General features: G+C 41.6%; 1 protein-coding gene across 1 annotated transcript in view; it reads left to right on the forward strand.

Moving 5' to 3' along the window:
• LOC141141328 (fibrinogen-like protein 1) overlaps positions 1 to 11,669 on the forward strand; it is a 60,679-nt gene extending 49,010 nt beyond the window's left edge. The window contains exons 4-7 of the mRNA XM_073629001.1: positions 1,264 to 1,401; positions 5,823 to 6,039; positions 8,065 to 8,260; positions 11,453 to 11,669. Coding sequence (XP_073485102.1) covers positions 1,264 to 1,401; positions 5,823 to 6,039; positions 8,065 to 8,260; positions 11,453 to 11,596 — 695 coding nt within the window. The 3' untranslated portion in view covers positions 11,597 to 11,669. The remainder of the gene's footprint in view (positions 1 to 1,263; positions 1,402 to 5,822; positions 6,040 to 8,064; positions 8,261 to 11,452) is intronic.
• Positions 11,670 to 13,082: the final 1,413 nt, after the last annotated feature.

Here is a 13,082-nt window from a genome sequence, read left to right on the forward strand (position 1 = left end):
GGGCCAGCACACTGCACAGGACCACAACCTTGTCCTCAATAACAAACATAATCCCTAATATACTGTACTTAAGGGGAGCCAATTGAACACTAAATATAGTACAAATTCATAATTAATTTTAGTAAGCCAATCAATCCAGCCAAAATAATTGGTTCTAAAAGTAATCCTAACAACTGCCAAAGCAAAAACGCTATCTAGTGGCCTGATGGCCACATGTGGGTGTTAACTATGCAAATGCAGCCTGCCTAGGGTTGCCCACACTCCCAGACATTTACCCAACAAGGCGTTTGGATTTCTTCTGTAACTCCTCCCAAGAACACACTGAGAGGAGTACTGAGGGAGGGCGCTGTGATGTTTTCAGGAAGCTATGTACAGTACCCAGCCGTACCCACCCAACAACCATGATGTGCCTGCATTGCATAGAGAAGCACAGAGACCCAGTGATGACATCACTGCCTCAAAAAAAGATATTTAAATGCAAGATTTTTAATGATAAAGATATTTATGCAAGATATTTAAAATGACAAAGGGAGTTGAAAAGGAGGAACCAGGGAAGGCAAAATATAAGATTAAACTTTAACTTTAAAGCGTATCTAAACCCAAAAACAAAAAATCAAAATCAAAATGTAATCTATTGATGTGGCGTCTGCATTTGTTTTCTTTTGTTAGGCTATTTTCCTTTATTTTAACCTGATGATTCTGCTAGTATTAGACTCCTTCTACATAAAGTCTCACTCATTTTACTGTATTAGAAAACCGGGAAAAAAATTGGATAGGACTCCAGAAACCTTCCCCTCTCCCCTTCTCCATAAACGTAGGTTGTCCAGTCCTTAGAACAATGCAACAGCAAAATAAGTTTTCTGGCAAGATCTGAGTTATTACATCTGATATTTTAAAAAGCCACTTAAAAAAAAACAACAAATTATTATGAAAGGCACTTGTGGGTATAACCCAATCATTTTTTGAGGATTCATTCTTTGCGGCCCATGTAACTGCGGTGTACAGTGTCTCCCTTTTCCCAAAGTTGGGAGGTAGGCTTGCGCTGATTTCCGAAAGCTTTTCAGTATTGAGACAAACAAGAAGTCATATAATGACATTTAATATGTGTACTAGAAAAGCGCCTTTATTTTTAATGTCTTTTGTTCACGAGAGTCGTTTTGCAAATTTCTGTTGAATGCAATGAACATCGCAGATGTTTTTTTTTGTTTATGTCTCTGATTTATTCATCCCTCACAGGAGATAAACCTCCATGTCCTCTTTCAGATCTCAGGTACTCCAACAGCTGCTACACCGACTGTTCTAATCATTATTACAATGGGGAGCGAAGCTCTGGAGTCTATACTATAGTGCCATCTACGGGCGGAATTGCGGTAGGCGTCTACTGTGATATGGACACTGAGGGTAAGCACTCCTGCAGGTGACACTTGATCACTGATACTGATTGGCTGTTTGCAAGATATCTATCACCACATTCCCATTCAGCTTTAAGAAGAGCTGTAATATACAGTGTATATACAGCATCTCACAAAAGTGAGTACACCCCTCACATTTTTGTAAATATTTTATTATATCTTTTCATGTGACAACACTGAAGAAATGACACTTTGCTACAATGTAAAGTAGTAAGTGTACAGCTTGTATTAGGGTCCTTTCACACGGGGCGGATCTGTGATGATCCGCCCCGTGAACATCCGCTTGCTCAGCGGGGATCGCTCCGTGGATCCCCGCTGAGCAGTCAGATGACAGGTCCGTCTCTGCTCACTGTGCAGCGACGGACCTGTCAGAGCGCCGCTCTCCCCTATGGGGGATCGGATGACAACGGACCGTAGTGTCCGTCGTCACCTGATCCGATCCGCAAACGGATGGAAAAGTAGGTTTTTCCTCCGTTACACTTTTTCGGATCGGAGCGGGTCGGATGTGAGCGGACATGTCACCGCTGACATCCGACGATCCATAGAGGTCTATGGAGGGTCCGTTCAGGTCCGCCTAAAAAACTGACAGGCGGACCTGAACGGATCGTTCATGTGAAAGAGGCCTAACAATGTAAATTTGCTGTCCCCTCAAAATAACTCAACACACAGCCATTAATGTCTAAACCGCTGGCAACAAAAGTGAGTACACCCCTAAGTGAAATTGTCCAAATTGGGCCCAAAGTGTCAATATTTTGTGTGGCCACCATTATTTCCAGAATTGCCTTAACCCTCTTGGGCATGGAGTTCACCAGAGCTTCACAGGTTGCCACTGGAGTCCTCTTCCACTCCATGATGACATCACAGAGCTGGTGGATGTTAGAGACCTTGCGCTCCTCCACCTTCCGTTTGAAGATGCCCCACAGATGCTCAATAGGGTTTAGATCTGGAGACATGCTTGGCCAGTCCATCACCTTTACCCTCAGCTTCTTTAGCAAGGCAGTGGTTGTCTTGGAGGTGTGTTTGGGGTCGTTATATTGGAATACTGCCCTACTGCCCAGTCTCAGAAGGGAGGAGATCATGCTCTACTTTAGTATGTCACAGTACATGTTGGCATTCATGGTTCCCTCAATGAACTGTAGCTCCCCAGTGCCGGCAGCACTCATGCAGCCCCAGACCATGACACCCCCACCACCATGCTTGACTGTAGACAAGACACACTTGTCTTTGTACTCCTCACCTGGTTGCCACCACACACGCTTGACACCATCTGAACCAAATAAGTTTATCTTGGTCTCATCAGACCACAAGACATGGTTCCAGTAATCCATGTCCTTAGTCTGCTTGTCTTCAACAAACTGCTTGCAGGCTTTCTTGTGCATCATCTTTAGTTATGGGCAGGAAAAATATGACAATATGAGAGCAATAGGAAGAGGCTTCCTTCTGGGACGACAGACATGCAGACCAATTTGATGCAGTGTGCGGCGTATGGCCTGAGCACTGACAGGCTGACCCCCCACCCCTTCAACCTCTGCACCAATGCTGGCAGCACTCATACGTCTATTTCACAAAGACAACCTCTGGATATGACACCAAGTTTGTGCACTCGACTTCTTTGGTCAACCATGGCGAGGCCTGTTCTGAGTGGAACCTGTCCTGTTATAACGCTGTATGGTATTGGCCACCGTGCTGCAGCTCAGTTTCAGGGTCTTAGCAATCTTCTTATAGCCTAGGCCATCTTTATGTAGAGCAACAGTCCTTTTTTTCAGATCCTCAGAGAGTTCTTTGCCATGAGGTGCCATGTTGAACTTCCAGTGACCAGTATGAGAGAGTGAAAGCGATAACACCAAATTTAACACACCTGCTCCCCATTCACACCTGAGACCTTGCAACACTAACGAGTCACATGACACCGGGGAGGGAAAATGGCTAATTGGCTCCAATTTGGACATTTTCACTTAGGGGTGTACTCACTTTTGTTGCCAGCGGTTTAGACATTAATGGCTGTGTGTTGAGTTATTTTGAGGGGACAGCAAATTTACACTGTTATACAAGCTGTACACTTTCTACTTTACATTGTAGCAAAGTGTCATTTCTTCAGTGTTGTCACATGAAAAGATAGAATAAAATATTTACAAAAATGTGCTGAGTGCTGAGTTGATCATACAGAGGCAATAAATAGGGCAATCCATATGATACAAGTTAATTGTTAGGAAGTGTGGGCAACAAATGACAATTTGTGATAATGTGCGAGCAACAAATGGGCAATCGTAACAGCATAAGAGTAACAAGGAGATAACTGTGACAGTATGTGAGCAACGGATGGGAAATCCTAACAGTATGTGAGAAACAAATGAGAAATTGTGACAAAATGTGAGAATAATTGGACAATCATAAAAATATAGGAGCAACAAACAGACAGTCATATATGCAAAACAATGGAAATCCTGACAACGTGTGGCAAAGAATGGGCAGTTGTGACAACATGAGAGCAATGAATGGGAAATCATGGCAATATGTAAAAAACAAATGGTAAATTGTGATAATATGTGAGCAATAATTGGAAAACCATGACAATATAAGAGCAACAAACAGACAATTGTGACAATATGTGAGCAACAATGGAAAATCCTGACAATATGTGGCCAGTGAACTGGCAGTCGTGACAATATGCAATCAGCAAATGGGAAATTGGTACAATATGCAAGCAGCAAATGGAAAATTGGTACAATATGCAAGCAGCAAATGGAAAATTGTGACAATATGCAAGGAACAAATAGGAAATTGTGACAATATGCAATGAACAAATGGTAAATTGTGACAATATGCAATGAACAAATGGTAAATTGTGACAATATGCAAGCAACAAATGGGAAATTGTGACAATATGCAAGCAGCAAATGGGAAATTGTGACAATATGCAAAGAACAAAAAGGAAACTATGACAATATGAGAGCAATAAATGGGAAATTGTGACAATATGAGAGCAATAAATGGGAAATTGTGACAATATGAGAGCAATAACTGGGAAATTGTGATAATATGCAAGCAGCAAATGGGAAATTGGTACAATATGCAAGCAGCAAATGGTAAATTGTGACAATATGCAAGCAGCAAATGGGAAATTGTGACAATATGCAAGCAGCAAATGGGAAATTGTGACAATATGCAAAAATGGAAACTATGACAATATGAGAGCAATAAATGGGAAAATGTGATAATATGCAAGCAGAAAATGGGAAATTGTGGCAATATGCGAAGAACAAATAGGAAACTGACAATATGCAAGGAACAAATAGGAAACTGTGACAATATGAGAGCAACAAAAATGCAATTTTGACAATATTCAAGCAACATATGGGCTTTTATAACAATATGTTAAAAAACAAATGAGCAAGCACGACAATATGTTGGGGAAAAATAGACAGTTGGAATATGAAAGCAAGAAATGGACAATTGCTACAATGCACAAACAAAAACAGACAATTGTGACCATATGTGAGCAACCAATGGGTATTTGTTACTCTATGCTTGCAATAAATGGACACACACCATAACTTGTCTGGTTATACAGTCTTGTAGGTCCTCAAGCCCTCCTCCACAGAAACCGTTGCTTCCCTACACTGCACTGATGATGGCCAACAAGCTTGAAACAACTGTATGCAGTTTAATAATGTTTTTTTAAGCAAACGCCTATGCGAGGGCTGTGTTTGCACACATGGGGATGCACAGGTGTTCTGTGTATCCCCATGCAGGCAGTCTCATTCAACGCAGTTGGGCCGCAGTGGTTGCACGGAGACAGCCACTGCTCCCAATCTGACAGCCACGTGGATGCAGGTCCCTAAACGCAGACAATGCATCGCTGGGGACACACCTGCACGGATATCAAATTGGGAGCAACGACTGTCTGAGAAGAAGCTGCTGCATCCCAACTGACATGAATGGGACTGCCATGTGTATCGGATAAACCTGTGTGGGCAGACACGGCCCCCACATGGGCATATGCTTAAGTACGCCCATGTGAATGAGGCCTGATATTCGATGTTATGTGTATTATATACCAGCAGTTCTGGGTGTACAATTAACACTGGAGTGGTCCATCCGAACCCCATGTCTATTTATGCAGGGACCATTCACTTGTGTAGTCCAAAAATACCTTATCCATTAGAGGGTAACACTGTGATCTCGGGACATGGCCCAGGACATAGCATCATCAGGAACAATGTACAAAATGTAGGACTGTGCCAGCAAATCCCGGACAGTTGGAATCTATGTACTTTTTTCATTTTGGATGTGGCCCCTGGGTCTGCCACCTCTCTGCGCATACCGAAATCATCTATGTACTGACTAGTTTACTGTATGCAGAGCATTCAAACTGATTATTTATTGGAGTCTTTCATTTTTATCTGACAGGTGGCGGGTGGACAGTTATTCAGAGACGTCAAGATGGATCCGTCAATTTTACCAAGACCTGGAAAGAGTATAAAGAAGGATTTGGAAACCTGAAGGGCGAGTTCTGGCTGGGAAATGAGAAGATCTACCAGTTAACAAGGAAGGGAGGATTCAGCCTGCGCATTAACCTGGAGGACTGGAGCGGGCAGCATAAGTACGCTGTCTACAGGGAGTTCAGGTACAAATCTTTTTTGTGTGGCCCATAACCGCCATTCATATTCCAGCTATGATAATTCCAGGTTTAGTTTCCAAATAGCCATCATAGAGGCCAACTGTCCTCATTTTCCGGTACTGTCCTCAATATTGGCCCTGTGTCCTGAGCCAAATCCTGGAATCACAGCATCAAAATAATTTAAATGACTGCATATTCCAAGGATTGGAGCCACAGGTGGATAGTTCTTTCACAGTTACAGGTGGGCTCTAGGCGGGACCAACCCATAAAGTGGGTGTGATCAGTGGTTCCCACCTATTTAGTGGTAGGGTCTAGGTGGAACCAACCCATAAAGTGGGTGTGATGAGTGGTTCCTGTATATTGAGAGGTAGGGTCTAGATGGGACCAAGGGGATGTGATAAGTGGTTCCCACATATTTAGAGGTAGGGTCTACATGGAACCAACCCATAAAGAGGGTGAGACAAGTGGTTCCCACAGATTTAGAGGTAGGGTCCAGGTGGGACCAACCCATAAAGGGGGTGTGATGAGTGGTTCCCACCTATTTAGTGGTAGGGTCTAGGTGGGACCAACCTATAAATTGGGTGTGATGGGTGATTCACAAATATTTAAAGGTAGGGCCTAGGTGGGACCTACCCATAAAGTTGGTGTGATGAATGGTTTCCTCATTTTAAGAGGTAGGGTCTAGGTGGGACCAACCCGCAAAGTGGGTGTGATGAGTGGTCCTTTCATATTTCGAGGTGGGGTCTAGGTGGGACCAACCCGTAAATTGGGTGTGATGAGCGATTCCCACATATTTGGGGGGGAGGGGAGCCTAGGTCGGACCAACCTGTAAATTGCATGTGATGAGTGATTCCCACATATTTAGAGGTAGGGTCTAGGTCGGACCAACCTGTAAATTGGGTGTGATGAGTGATTCCCACATATTTAGTGGTAGGGTCTAGGTCAAACCAACCTGTATATTGGGTGTGATGATTGATTCCCACATATTTAGAGGAAGGGTCTAGGTCAGACCAAACTGTAAATTGGGTGTGATGACCTATTCCCACCCTATAGGTAGGGTCTAGATGGATCCACCCCTTAAAGTGGGTGTGATGAGTTGTTCGTACATATTTAGAAGTAGGGTCAAGGTGGGACCAACCAGTAAAGTGGGTGTGAGGAGTGATTTCCATATATTTAGAGATAGGGTCTAGGTGGGACCAACCCATAAAGTGTGTGTGATGAGTGGTTCTTTCATATTTAAAGATGGGTTTTAGGTAGGGCCAATCCATAAAATGGGTGTGATGAGTGGTTCCCACATATTTAGAGGTAGAACCAACCTATACTGTGGGTGTGATGAACTAGTCTCACATCTTAAGAGGTAGGGTCTAGGTGGGACCAACCCATACAGTGGATGTGATAAGTGGTTCCTACCTATTTAGAGGTAGGGTATAGGCGGGAACCAACCCATAAAGGGGGTGTGATGAGTGGTTTCCACATATTTAGAGGTAGGGTCTAGGTGGAACCACCCCTTAAAGTGGGTGTGATGAGTTGTTCCTACATATTAAGAAGTAGGGTCTAGGTGGGACCAACCAGTAAAGTGGGTGTGAGGAGAGATTCCCACATATTTAGAGGTAGAGTCTAGGTGGGACCAACCCATAAAGTGTGTGTGATGAGTGGTTCCTTCATATTTAAAGATGGGTTTTAAGTAGGGCCAATCCATAAAATGGTTGTGATGAGTGGTTCCCACATATTTAGAGGTAGAACCAACCTATACTGTGGGTGTGATGAGCGAGTCTCACATCTTAAGAGGTAGGGTCTAGGTGGGACCAACCCATACAGTGGATGTGATAAGTGGTTCCCACCTATTTAGAGGTAGGGTATAGGTGGGACCAACCCATAAAGGGGGCGTGAGAAGTGGTTCCCACATATTTAGAGGTAGGGTCTAGTGACCAACTCATAAAGTGGGTGTGATGAGTGGTTCCCAATATTTAGAGGTAGGATCTAGGTGGAAACAACCTATAGATTAGGTGCTTGGTCGTTTTTTTCTTGCAGCATTGAAGATGAAACCAACGACTATCGTCTGCATGTGTCAGGAGCTAGAGGGACGGCAGAGGATTCCTTCTCCTGGTACCACAACAAGAGGGGATTCAGTACTCCAGAGTTGGGCAATCTGTGTGCTGGGATCTCTCATGGCGGCTGGTGGTATCACCAATGCTTCCACTCCAACCTCAATGGAGTGTACTATACGGTAAGGCATCTGTACCCTCTCTGGTGGGATACAACCACACTTGGGGGGGGGGGCTGGAAATGTTGGAATCTAAAGTTTGATGTGGCGCTATTTTGGAAAAGAGTCGGGGACTTCTTCTCCATGTTTTTTCATGCGTAAGGCAGGCAGACAAAGCGACCCACTGTGAATCAGAAGCCAACAGTATTGCTCATGTGAAAGGAGCCTAGGTGATGTAATATGCAAAATAAAGGTCACACCTTCGATCTACATATGAATGAAATAAATGAAATGATGTAACAATGGAACAATGTATTGTATTTACTCAATGACATTGATAGACTCTCTACAAGGGTAATTTTACACAGGCGTGGTTGCGTTCTTCTGCTATAAAGCAATTACCAGCTGTCATTTTGACAGCCGGTAATTGCTGGTAATAGCAACAGGGGGTGCAGCGGCAGGAGGAGAGAAGCAGGACATAAGAGATGCATCCTAAAAACATTTTTTTACATATCTCTTAACCAAAATCCTCAAGTGGTTAAAAGTGCATGTGGTTAAAAAAGTGGTTAAAAGTGCATGTGACCAACTCCAGCCATTTCTAAAATGACATCTGTGTTCTTCTCACAGTATGTCCTATTCGTTACCTGTCCCCTGGCCAGGATGTGAGGGAAAATATCCCCAGTGGGGACACATACAGTATTTAAGGAGCTGATATATAAGAAAATTCGTTTGTATTGCTTTGTGGGTAATATTCCCTACTTCCCGTTGTGTCTGATTCCCACCATCTGGTCATTTGGGGCACAGACTGTAATAACAAATCCAAAATTTTCCAGCCCCGATATGAGATATCACGGCTGGGTGTTATCTGTATATGGTGAGAAATATTTTACTGTTATAAAATATAATTTAAAGTTATGGACTCTATTTCTAAAAAAAAAAAATTCAATGTGCAAATATATGAGAATTGGCAAATCTGTCATGTACTGTATAAGTACAAAATGTGTCTAGTATTGAGTTCCCATGACAGTCAGCTCCCCCTGGTGGCCAAAATTCAATATTTTACAGAAATACCTCATTCAGGAAATACCACATGATGGCCACTAGATGGAGCTAACTATCAAGGAACTAAACATATTGGAAACATTACAGGGATTATTCATCACGGCTGTGCACATTTTTTTTTTTTTATAAAAAGGCCCCCAGGCATGCCCAATTAACACATGCAAGTTTATTTTAAAGAGGAAGTCCAGCCCCCCCCCCCACGAAAAAATAAAAGTCAGCCGCTACAAATACTGCAGCTCCTGACTTTTAATATATGAGCACTTACCTGTCTGGGGAGCCCGCAATGTCGGCACCCGAGATGATCTTCGGATCAGCTGTCGGGTTCAGCTGCCACCATTCCTGGTAAGGGAACCCGATGGTGAAGCCTTTCGGCTTCACAGCCGGTTCCCTACTGCGCATTCACGCGCTTTCCTATTGGTGCAGAGGAAGGAGGAGGGGGCTGAACCTACAAGAGACAGGGCTGCGCCCCCGTCTCCCAGAAGTGGGGAGCGGTACCGGTCAAAAACAGGTCCCCGTTCCCACCACCTCCCTGAAAGGTGCCAAATGTGGCACCGGAGGTGAGAAGGAGACGGATAAGTGGAAGTTCCACTTTTGAGTGGAACTCTGCTTTAAGTCTAGCTTGTCCTTTATCCCTAACTGATCTTAAGCAATACTGAAAGCAAACCATAGTAGCTCACAGCAACCAATCAGAATTAGACATTTGTTTCATTTCGAATTGAAATTCTGACAAATTTTTCGGAAATTCGGCTGTATCTGAATTACAATAGTAACAAATTTAAATGAATTTAAAATAACAAAAAATTTCAGATGAAATTCAGATTCAATAATTTTCAAATTTGGTTTGATTTTGAATTTCCGAATAGAATAATATAGAATAGAAAATAAAGGAATAGAATAGAAAAGAATAGAAAAATAGAATAGAAAATAAAGGAATAGAATAGAAAATAAAAAAACTGAATAAAATAAATAGAAAACAAAGGAATATAATAGAAAATAAAAGAATAGAATACAATAGAAAAATAATAGAACAAAAAAGGGAATAGAAAATGAAAAAACTAAATAGAATAGAAAATAAAGGAATAGACTAGAAAATAAAAAAAACTGAATAAAATAGAAAATAAAGTAATAGAATAAAAAAAGAATAGAATAGAATAAAACAGAATACAACCATCTTTCAAAATTCGAATTTTGAATAGAATAAATCTGGATATGACTGGAATAAAATCGAATTAGAATAGAATAGAAATAAATGAATAGAATAGAAAAAACAGTAAAATAGAAAGAATATAACCATTTCTCAAAATTTTAATAGAATAGAAAATAATAGAATAGATTAGAAAAAAACAATAGAATAGAATAACATAGAATGAATATGAATATAACCATCTTCCAAAATTCAAACAGAATACATTTGAATTCAATAGAAAAGAATAGAATGGAAAAGAATAGAAAAAAAAGCCAATAGAAAGAATATGACCATTTCCCAAAATTCGAATAAAAAACTTTTGAATTTGAATAGAATAGAAAAAAAAACCAATAGAATAGAATAACAAAGAATGAATATAACCAACTTCTGAAATTCAAATATAATAAATTAAAATTCAATAGAAAAGAATAGAAAAAAAATTAGAGTAAAACGAATAGAACCATCTTTCAAAATTTGAATTTAGAATAGAATAAATTCAAATTCGAATAGTATAGAAAAGAAAAGAATAGAAAATAAAAGAAAAGAATAGAATAGAAAAAACAATAGAATAGAATGGCAAAGAAAGAATATAACCATCTTCCAAGATTCTAATTTCGAATAGAATAAATTTGAATTTGAATCTAATTAGAATGGAATTTCATTCGAATTTTCCGAATTGGGTCAAATTCAATTTGACCGAATTCTGAAATTTCATATCGAATTCGAATAAACAAAATGAATTTCTAAAAACGAAAATAAATTAATTTAACAAATGTTTGTAAATAACTTATCTAAACGAAACAAAACACATTTTTTGTCAAATCAGAATTCACATAACAAAGTTAGGCCAGTACAAGATGAGTTCTGATTGGCTGGCAATAGAGCAGTTTGCTCCTTGCACATTTCTATTGATAAAGCCGGGCAGTGTTGATGGTCTGATGTGGATTCTACCATTTGTTGTGTTGCAGGGGGGTGAATACGTGAAAGGTCGCAGGATGATGGGTCCGGATGGCATTGTGTGGTACAGCTGGAAGAATACAGATTATTATTCCCTAAAGAAAGTCTCCATGATGATTCGTCCTCGATCATTTAACTCGCACACATCGCCGTAGAAAAGGCCACTCCGCAATGACATCACTTCCATTTATCAACTAAAAGTCATGCGTTTAGTTTCAACCCCCCCCCCCCCCCCCCCCAGGCATGGAGAAATCCAATAAACAGCCTTTAAAGTGGACCTGTCGTCAGAACCTTCTTTATATTAGATATAAGCATGCTAAGTAATGTGTTATTGTAACATTCCCAGGCATTTATTACCTCTAACAGTGATCACAGTATTCCCCTGACAATGCCTTCTTCTCTCCAGAAGGCCAGCACCATCTTTGTTCAGGCATCAGCCAGAGTCAACATCTACTTCTCGGACTAAGAGGTTAGTTTAGGGATGACACAATCATGTAAATCCTGGTGCCTCTCGCGCATGTGCAGTGGGTGCCCGGCTGTGAAGCCACAGCTGGGCGCCCACAGTTACAATGCCGGGGCTGCCGAGCGGAGGGGGGGGGGGGACGAGCGGGGGTTCGTTCCCCCGCATCGCTGGACCGTGGGACAGGTAAGTGTCCAATTATTAAAAGTCTGCAGTATTTGTAGCTGCTGACTTTGATTTTTTTTTTTTTTTTTATAATGGGAACTCCTCGTTAAGTGGTTAAGCCTCCTACACAGTTGTTTCTGTTTCCGTTAAAGTGGTTGTAAACCCCCAAAAAATAAAAATTAAAAAAAAATCTGCAAGACAAAGGCATAATGAGCTAGTATGTATAGCATACTAGCTCATTATGTATTACTTACCTTAGATGGAAGCCCCTGCAGTGGTCCTCGTTCACCTCTCCGGGCGGTGACAGCGCTCCCAGAGTTACTTCCGGGTATCGCGGGCTCCGGTGCTGTGATTGGCCAGAGCTGCAATGACGGCACTCCCGCGCACACACACACGCACGTGCGCGGGAGCCGCCGGTAACGGCATTGTCTGCTTCAGTGCGCATGTGCCGATGACGCCGTCACATGCAGATACAGGGGATATCTCCTAAACCAGGTTTAGGAGATATTCGGGGTAGCTACAGGTAAGCCTTATTATAGGCTTACCTGCAGCAAAAAGTGGGTTGTAAAGGGTTTACAACCACTGTAATGACTGTTTCAAAATGAAATTGATGATTATCATTGGCATAAGTCCCATGAGGCATAGCAAGACTCTGACAGCCACAAGCATGACACCCAGAGGCAGAGGCATGATGGGAGTTGTAGTTCTGCAACAGCTGGAGGTCCGCTAATTGCATATCCCTGCTTTACACCATATATTCTATATTAAGTGCTCTCATTAGCACTTGTGGAAACAGGTCCCCCGGCTGTGGTGACTCAGGATGTGAAGAGTTCCCTATGATATATAAATATATGGAACTTTCAGATGTTTAAAATGCCAAGTACATGCTGTAAGGGAAAGCAGGAAATGTGTTAATTGGTTATATTTAGTGGTTTGAACTTCTCTTTCATTTGCAATGATGTCCTACTTTTTCGGTTAGGCCAGAATTCTTCTTTGAATATACTCGCTGCACTTCA

Source organism: Aquarana catesbeiana, linkage group LG04 (assembly GCF_042186555.1).
Source record: "Aquarana catesbeiana isolate 2022-GZ linkage group LG04, ASM4218655v1, whole genome shotgun sequence".
NCBI lineage: Eukaryota > Metazoa > Chordata > Amphibia > Anura > Ranidae > Aquarana > Aquarana catesbeiana.